This window comes from Dreissena polymorpha, chromosome 2, assembly GCF_020536995.1.
Source record: "Dreissena polymorpha isolate Duluth1 chromosome 2, UMN_Dpol_1.0, whole genome shotgun sequence".
NCBI classification, from domain to species: Eukaryota; Metazoa; Mollusca; class Bivalvia; order Myida; family Dreissenidae; genus Dreissena; species Dreissena polymorpha.
The window spans coordinates 104,997,001-105,006,790 of record NC_068356.1 but is presented as its reverse complement, the minus strand read 5'-3'; the positions used below and the strand labels follow the sequence as shown (position 1 = coordinate 105,006,790).

Here is a 9,790-nt window from a genome sequence, read left to right as displayed (position 1 = left end):
TCATGTATGGACTTTCATGACAGATTCATGAAAATAAACGATCTTATAGAATATTTAAAATAAATAAATTATTTCAACTGATATTTTGCGAAAGTATAGGCGCGTGCTGTGCAGATCGAAAGCAACATGTATTTATGATTTAGCAACTGCGCAATTCAGCTCGGGAACAAGAAAATATTTTTTTCGTAATCTGCAAAGCTCGCTAACGCGCAATTGTAGGTATTCATTTTAGACATTAAATGTCAGCGAGTTTTAATGAGAAAATTATTCACCTTTTGATATTTTGTTATCACAATGTAAACAAAAACATTGGAGATAAAATGTCTGTGTATACAAGATTTAATCAGAATAAAACTTTGCTATCTGTCTATTAACGTAGTTAAAATGTACTAGAAGGGAAAACATGTCGTTTTGTTGCACACTGGATATATTAAACTTTCTTCGTTCGATATATGAAATTGAATACTTCGCGTTATCCAGCTACCGGTAACGCTTTGATTGTTTATGTTATTACGTGTTCGTTCTTCCTTGCATTTGAATTCATATTGCTTTTAATAAAGGTAGCAATAGCGTTCGGCACAACGTGGGTTGCTCAGATGTGCTATGGCGAAATCCAAGGACGCGTATAAAACTCTAATGTTAATTTGAAATGCTTATAATAAAAGTGCATGTTATTTTTTTAAATGTCGTCGCAATACCCTTTAATAAGGTACTTAAAATTATCTAAAAGTTAAACAATATAAGACGAGACTTGAATACTTTATAAAAAAAAAAGAAAGATGATTAACCATTGCGTGCATCATCATTTGAAGTACAAGATATTGCATTTAATCATTGAAGTTTAAGAAAAGAACACCTGTATTGTTTTATGTAAATACAAATGTCCATGAATTCACATATAGGTGGTAATGCAGAGCTGAAGTAAGGTAGCGTTGTTTATTTTTTTTTAAACACATTATCTGAGGTTTTGGTTTCCCATCTCCATTCTAATTTACTAATCGCCGTCACACAATCCATATATTGGGCTGAGTATGGGGTATGGAGCCTCTCAAACCGGTTTGAATCCAAAGTGGTCGTTCCAAAGCGGTGATCCTAGTGTGTTTTTTTTTACATTTATGCGTTAAGTGAATATGGAATTGATAGTAGGTGAAAACTTTATGTATTTTCTGTAAAGATAACTAACTGGGTATAAGGAATGTATTCGAAAAACCAAATACAATTTGAATATGTGCACACTGTTCGGAAAACGTTTGACATAAAAGATTGGATCATTGTACAGGCGGATATTCGCAATCAAAAAGGATGATGCTTGTTTAACTATTTTACCGTTAATTTTTATTTCATAGTGTTTCTCTCTTGGGGAATTTGGTTTGTGGGACTTTTAATTTTAATGTCCTTTCCAACCGCATGCTTTATATTATTATAATTAGTATTATGTGTGATATGTTGAGTCGACAGGTGTTATTTTACATGCCCAGTTCAGTCAAGAATATAATAAGCTAAGGAATTTTGCTTCTCACAAAGTCTACCCAGCCATGTGGTCGTGGAAGCTTCTTGCAGCAGTAGTGTGCACATTCGGTTTCTTCAAGGAACTTCGGCCCTCGGAAGCCTATCTGTCCGCCTATCTGACCGGACCATGGAAGAATCTAACAGAGGAGCAGGTACGTGTTGGATTTGGTAATATGTATTACGCCGGTCTCATATCGATTTCGTGTTGCATCGTTTCGACTAACTGGAATAATTGGGAATCATACCACAAACATGAGGCTGCAAATACAAACGTCGTCATTTGGAAATTTATATAGGCTACATTTGACATTAAAGAATAAAGTTTTAGATGTTGATCTAATATAAGTCTTTATAAATTAAAAATATGCATTTATGATGTCTTTGTATAAGATGCAATGCTGAATAACAGGTTATTGTTTGTATTTTATTTAATTGATATTCAATTTGTGTTATTTAGATTATAGTTAGAAAATAAATACTTATGAAGTCTAATACAATTTCAAGTACTTAAATGTATACGTTGCTATTTGAACTCATTTTAATATCAACTAGTGATACCCAATGCTGAAACATTTTTGCGTAGTTAATCGTTTATAGCGTCTTTTTATGAAACGTCGTTTGAGGCGTCATAATACACACTTTCTTTTGACGTTAAACATATTGGCATTATTATGTTTTATATTTAAATACAAAAATAAACATGTTGGCTTACACAATGGTCCAATATTAGTAAAAAGGTTAAATGGTGAAACGTCAATAAATGGAGAAATTATGACATGCTTTCGAAAAAAGTAAATATCATTTATTTCGTTTCTCCCTGAAATGACGTTATTATGTAACCGTTATTTTTTTATGTAATCATTATCCATGTTAACCCTTCGATATTGTACACAAGTAATGAAACAATCATTTCATTAAAAATATATATATTTCGTGGTTTTCAGTAGTTTATCAATTGATAAACTGCATATGCACACTTTTTGCCGCTGTATTTAAATTCGACTTTGCGCAAAATCGACATTGAATTGCTTGAAACTAGTAATACTTTTCTCTATATTGAAGGTGGGAAATGAGATATACCCTTGGTGGACCTACGCATACCTCCTTTGGATGGTACCGGTTCTTCTCCTTACGGACTACTTTCGCTACAAACCTGCATTAGTGGTTCAAGGATTGGCCTACATGACCACATGGGCACTACTTCTGTGGGCGCAAGGCGTTACCGCTATGAGAGGCGTGGAGGTCACGTATGGTCTTGTCAGTGCGTGTGATATCAGTTACATGTCGTATCTATACGCCGTGACTCCTGTTGAATATTTCCAAAGAATATCAGCTTTTACGAAGGCGGCAGCGCTGACGGGAATGTTCGTAGCTTACCTGCTTGGACAGCTTCTGACTATGTTCGATGTCCTGGACTACTTTCAGCTGAATATATTTTCATTCGTTAGCGTAACAATCGCCTTTTTAATCAGCGTCATTCTACCAAGAGCAATTTACTCAGAATTGTTTAACCCGCGTATATACCATGAAAAAGATGTGGGTTCTGAAGATGGCAGTAAAGATGTTCGTGAAATAAACCACACTGAAACACCCGAATATCTTGCAAACCCCTGTGCTGGGACAGGCTGCTTAAACCGAACAAAATCGCTCATAATGTTCCTTGCAAATGAAATAAAAACCATATACATGAACAAAACAATCCTCACATGGTCAATATGGTGGGCGTTTGCCTCGTGTGGGAATTTTCAAGTACAGAACTACATTCAGAATCTGTGGTTGATTCTCACACCAAATACCTTTGGGACCGAAAAGCAAAATCTGTACAACGGCGCTGTAGAGGCGGCGGGAACTCTGCTAAGTATGCTATCATTATTCTTAACATTAGGGTAATGCTCAGTAAGTTGGAAAAACGCTAATCTCAAAACCACAAAATAACTTGTAAGCATGTCAAGTCTCGGTATTATTACATATTCGGTTTGGGAGAAAGAGGAGGTGGGGAGCATTGTAATTATGCATGCGCTTCCCTCACTGCTGGTTCAAGTAGCTTATTTTAATGAAATGTTATTGACTACGGCGACAAATGTAACTGAAACAAAGAAAATCAAAGTAAGGAATTATATGAAACTCAAACGACGTGTACCGGAATCTTAATTTCATGATGATGACGATGATAATACTGATGATGATGTAAAACTTATTATAGGATAACTGTTGCTAATGCTATTACAATTGAACTGATATTCATATGTATTAATTGCAGGTTCGGGTATGGTTCTACTGATTGGATTCTTGCCCATTGATTGGTCAGTGCCGGTAAGGAGCGAGTTATTAATGCTGGTTGTGTGCGCACTCAATGCGGTGATCCTCTTTTGCATGGGAACAACAAGCAGCCTATGGGTATGCTATATTCTCTACGACGTGTTCAGAACCACGTATCAGATTGTGCTTACCCTAGCCGCGTGAGTGTCTTTTTTACGTATCTTATGAACATACATTATTTATACATTCCAAATAATAAATAATGAATTTTGTTTCATATGAACTAGTTTTCAAACACTTTATATTTGAACGTCTATTTAATAACGTCATGGATTACCAATGTCCGAATGCATGTCATTCTTACAGAGCTTCACACTATACACGACATATACATCGAAATATTTTAATTAGTTATGTTCGCTTCTACCCATTTTGAACCAGACCGCCGCTTTAACAATTAATACAAAGTAAATATGCATGTGCATGTAAGCATTAACCGTATTAATACACACACACACACATCATATATGTAATCGTGTATATAGATTATATTTATAAGCTAATTTTGAGCTTATATATTGTTAAATGAAGCTAGTTAACATGTGTGTAATTGTTTCGATAAGTGAGTGATGTTGTCTCTACGAGCATGTTTATCGCTGCGCCATAAATATTTGTTGAAATGTTTTCATAACTATTTTTAAAATTGTGACATTGTGCATTTGTCTTAAAAACCTGTTGTGTAAATGTATCCATGATCATTTGTTGTACTGTCCCCATGATCATTTGTCAAATTATCCATATTAACATTTTTGACATTATCAACACCAACACTTTAGAAATTATCCCAAAGAACGTTTATGGCATTTTATTTTTAAAATAACATAAGTGTAATGATCTCTTTGAACAATTGTGACATTGTATTAATGAACATTTTGCATCATTTTCTTCATCAATATTTTTAAACTTGTCGCCATTTACAATTGTGAGATTGTTTCCATTAAAATTTGCGGCATTGTCTCCTTGAACGGCTGTGTCATGGTCTCCAATAAGGTATGTCCCATTGCGACTATGAACATTAGTGTCATTTTCCCCAAGATTACTAGTGCCATAATCTTCATTACCATTTGCTACATGGTCTTAATGTTCATTTGTGTATATAGTCTCCATGAACATCATTCTACTGTATCGATTGCAATGTGTGTTATATTTTCTCCATGAATATTGATCCCTATAAACATCTCTGTCATTGTTCGCATGAAATCAGTGTCATTGTGTCCATAAACATCCATGAACAACCTTAATTACCATATTTGGTATCGTTTCACTCTTTCCATTTCACAGAGCGCAGATAGCTCGCAATCTTCAGAGGCAGCGGTACGGCTTCGTATTTGGTTGCAATACATTTCTGGCGCTACTCGTTGAAACTATTCTTACGGCAATTGTTGTGGACCAGGCAGGCTTGGGCGTCGACGTGCAAACACAGGTAAATGCCTTTGCTGTTGACATTAGACGTTATGTAGTCGCCAGTATAGTTTCTTTCCAAAGGACAACACACGATAAATAAACTGCAAAGATGTTTGGTCGTTAAATGGAATTGAATTATTAAAAAATGCATTCTTCTGTTTTTAAGATAAGATTTATGCGACGGAAATATTATTTTGAAACAAAAAGCAGTTTGTTTAATTAGTAATCATTAAATGTACGTGTATTTGCTTTGTATGGCCATTCAATATCTTATAAGTAATAAGTGAATGCCCGATACAATTATACGATTCTGTTTGGAAATAAGTTTAGGATGTATCTCTTTATTGTATATCAATAACTTATAGTTTGTACTTATTTACGTTTAACAAGAATCATACAATAATACACATGCTTGAATAACTACATTATATTTGTCTTCAGTTCAAGGTTTACGGTGGTTACTTCGGAGTAATGGCAGTGTTGTTTACAGTATACGTATGTGTTAATGTCTGCAAACTTCGTGAACGCACATTTAACGTCATGGAAACGGAAATACCTGAACAAAAGGAGAGTTGAAATCTATCTTAATCAACGGAAATTATTCCGTTTGAGCTTATCATGAATTGCGCAAAAACTATCGTTTTGTATATAAGTGGGAATTGTAAAATGTATCACACTGTGAATAGAAAATAAACATATCCTGTATATATGTGTATATGTGATATGTTTTATATGTTTTTTATATAATGAAAGTTTGTATATAATCTTTTGCCAGTGGAATATACATATCAAGCATAATTTAATTTAATAAATGTTATTTATTATCCATATAACTTGCACGGCTGTGAATTCAAATTACTATTGCTTATACTGTTTGGAAAAGCATTGGTAGAACAGGAATAAGAGATAACTGAAATAATGATGTTCCTTGTGAAGTAATTGGTAGTAATGGTGTTATAACTCGAGATAAAAATATTGTTTTCGGGAAATGGAAAACTGATTTTAGTAATTTATATAACTCTGATAATACTATGTCTTTTGACTCTGAAAATGTTGATGTTAACTTGTCAATAGAACGTGCTGTTGATAATAGTATTTTTATCCAAGATTTTACAATAGATGATGTTAGGATGGCAGTTTTTGACATAAAGCTGAATAGAACCATTGGTGTGGATGAACCTGATGAAGTTTAAAAATAATAATTATGTTATTTCCTTTTAACATAAACTGTATAATAAATGTTTTCAAACGGGTACTTTGCCAAACATATGGAACGAAACTTTTATCAAGCCAATACCTAAATCTTCAACTAGTAACCCTATTGACCCAATGTCAAGCTATAAAACTAGCTGTGTATACGATGTATTGTTCATTAGTTAACAAACGATTGAATTCTTTTAGTACAAATAGAGGTATTTTATACGAAGGGCAAAATGGTTTTCGAAGTGGTCGTAGTACTGTTGACCACATTCAGTCGCTTACAAGTATAATTGATAGTAAAAAAAAAATGCCGTTTATCAACATACTGTGCCTTTATAGATTTCAGAAAGGCGTTTGATTGTATTAATAGAGGCTTACTTTTTGTAAAATTTGTCCCTAGTAAGTGTATAAATGCTGTATCAAAATGTTATGTATTCTGTCAAATTGAATGGCGTTAACACTGATTGGTTTACTGTTAAAACTGGCTAAAGCAGGGTTGTTCGTTTTCGCCATTACTGTTCAGTCTATACATAAATGATTTTGCTTTGAAACTGAAGGCTGCTGGCAAAGGAGTGGATATTGATGGCAAAAATGTACCAATACTCTTTTATGCGGATGATATAGTACTTATTGCCTAGAATGAGCATGACTTACAAAATATGTAAAATATTCTTTATACATTGTGCTCTTCACACAGCATGAATGTAAATCCTGCAAAATCAAATATTGCACACTTTCGTAATGCATCTGTAGAACGTTCAAACTTTGTGTTTAAAACTGGTGACACTCAACTTAACTATGTAACACAATATAAATATCTTGGTCTTGTATTAACTGAGCACTTAGATTATTGTATTTATGCAAGAACTGTTGCTCAATATACTAAAAGAGCTTTAGGAATGTTGATCGCTAAAACAAAGACATCTGAGAGTATTCCGTATGAAGCGTTTTCAAAATTGTACGAGTCAACAGTTGTATCAGTAATTACATATGCTTCTTCCATATGGGGTTGTGAAAATTTCTCCTGTATAAGTGCAGTGCAGAATAGAGCTGCTCGCTACTTATTTAATGTTGGGAAATATACCCAAAATGCCGCTGTTTTATGAGATGTTGACTGGAAGCCTATTACTTACCATTGATGGAAAAGTGTATTAGCCAGTTGGTATAAATTTGTCTGTAAGAGTCATAGTAGATTGAATAGGAAGCTATTTGTATGGGCCAATAGTGTTGCAAGAAGTACATGTAAAAAATTGGAATTTTAATCTTTGTAAAATGCTAAAGGATTATAACTTGGAAAGGTTTTGTAATGTTGATATACCTATACAAAAACATAATATTTATGCTTCTGTACTACCTTAAATATTAGACAGTTTCAAGCAAGATTGGTTAAATGATATTAATCGTGAATCTGCTCGATAAGGAAATGGTTGTAATAAACTGAGATTATATAGAACGTTCAAAAAAACATATGAAACTGAAGGCTATTGTAGCACTATTTTTAATAGGTCATACAGGGGAGCTATTGCAAATTTCCGCAGTGGAACTGTGCCAATTTGTATTGAGTAAGGAAGATACAATGGTTTGTCAGTTGAACAAAGAGTCTGTTTTCATTGTCCAGATACTATTGAAGATGAGACATATGTGTTGTTACATTGTCCTCTATATGAAACTGTTAGATTTGATTTGTTACAAAAGGCAGAAGAATACGATTCACATTTTGTAACCTTATTTGATACTGATAAAGTAGGATTTATATTATCTAATTCAGACATAGCTTTTTATAGTGCCAGAACCTGCTTCAACATGCTGAATTAAAGAAAACTGGTATTGTACAATAACAATGTGTAATGTAATAAATGTATTTTAGTGTAAATACTTGAAAACCAACAATTTTGATGTCAGACATATTTTATATTTGAATTCCTAGATACATGTTTAAGTGCATATATGACAATTGTTTTACTAGTGAAATTGTTTTAGCTCCATCCTAATGTTCCCTTGTTAATCAATTTGTGTTTAGATCTGATCAATTTCCATTATTTAACACCCATTTTGAGAATGTGTTATAACATCCCTTCTTAAGGCAGATTTTAATTACCCGATTAACAAGGATATTTTAGATCTTATTTGTATTATGTGTATATAAAGTATAGTCTATGGATCATGAGTATCTTATTGTGTTTCTAAATTTGTCATGTTAACATTAAAAGTCTCTTGTAAATCTTTTTAGATTGTCAATGTACTGTATTTTACACTGTGTTATGTAGGTGAGTATATACTGTGTATAATAATGAGACTATAATAAATAAATAAATACATAAATCAATCAATATACTGTGTCAAGAACGCGGTTTAGCATGCCAGAAATAAAGTTTAACATATAAATGGTTTTCATTGATCATTTTATCCAAAATGCAATTAACATTGTATGCCCACAAAGTGAGGCATATATTAAGGTGAGGTGCCCGTCCTTTAGGACTTTCGAAACCATTGTTTTCTGAAAGTTTCATTCCAATCTCACTAAGGGTTTGTAACGTCACTGCTATTATTATGTAATTTAACATTCTTAACTACCTACATGTACATAAATTATGCAAACATGAATATTTGCGTCTGTCCGATTGTCCTCCTTCTAATTTGTCTTCTTATAACTAAAATAATATTAAAGACAGTCAAAACATACATGAACGTTACATAAAGATCACTTCATTCCAATATTGGCGGTGGATTATTTAATTAAATATGTGTTTCAATAATCATGTTTATATTTCATTTTATATTAATATTTATTATAACTATTGTATTCGTCAGTCAATGTTATACAAGCTCATAGCCTTTATTATCTATGCATTATATAATTTATAAGTTACTCATTTGTTGAAGATAGAAGTTGGATGATAGCGTTATGAACTGTTTAACATGGAAAGTTATGAAGAGAGTAAATAATTGCATCTAATATTGCATCTGCAGTTCTGCACATCTAATATGTACTTATATGCAGTATGGGGAGGAACATTTTGATATCATTTAAAAAAAAACGGAGTTATTTACGTGGAATATTTAGAATAAATGATTTAAAATTAATTATTTACGCGGTTCTTAAACAGAGATTTATGTCACTGTTCGTATTAATGATAAACTGTGTTTTTGCAGTTGAAGATTTCAAGTAAATCAAGGAATGCAGACGTTACTTTAAACATTTTAATAGACAATAATGTGGTCATTTACGAGTGGTAAATATATCTCAAACGTCAAGCAATGCAGATTGTTGCAGTTCACAGTTACATCGCATAAATACAATGTATTTAATGCACATATTGTTCAACTAAACTAGATTCAGTTGAACAAATTTCGAACA

General features: G+C 32.8%; 1 protein-coding gene across 3 annotated transcripts; it reads left to right on the top strand.

Moving 5' to 3' along the window:
* Window positions 1–354: 354 nt before the first annotated feature.
* Window positions 355–8,817, top strand: LOC127868368 (thiamine transporter 2-like). Of its 3 annotated transcripts, none has more exons than XM_052410083.1 (6): window positions 355–486; window positions 1,525–1,661; window positions 2,572–3,367; window positions 3,770–3,968; window positions 5,110–5,251; window positions 5,674–8,817. In XM_052410083.1, the coding sequence occupies exons 1-6, from the start codon at window positions 453–455 to the stop codon at window positions 5,806–5,808; spliced, it is 1,443 nt and encodes a 480-aa protein (XP_052266043.1). In that variant the 5' UTR covers window positions 355–452; the 3' UTR covers window positions 5,809–8,817. The 3 variants fall into 3 exon arrangements, with proteins under 3 accessions (XP_052266043.1, XP_052266042.1, XP_052266044.1); XM_052410082.1 differs by lacking the exon at window positions 355–486 and adding an exon at window positions 1,001–1,095; XM_052410084.1 differs by lacking the exon at window positions 355–486 and adding an exon at window positions 1,030–1,142.
* Window positions 8,818–9,790: the final 973 nt, after the last annotated feature.

Coding starts and splice junctions, on each gene's coding strand:
- LOC127868368 (XM_052410082.1), top strand. CDS start 1,032: ATGGGGTATGGAGCCTCTCAAACCGGTTTGAATCCAAAGTGGTCGTTC. Junction 1,096..1,524: donor GTTCCAAAGCGGTGATCCTA/GTGTGTTTTTTT, acceptor CTTCTCACAAAG/TCTACCCAGCCATGTGGTCG. Junction 5,252..5,673: donor GCGTCGACGTGCAAACACAG/GTAAATGCCTTT, acceptor ATTTGTCTTCAG/TTCAAGGTTTACGGTGGTTA.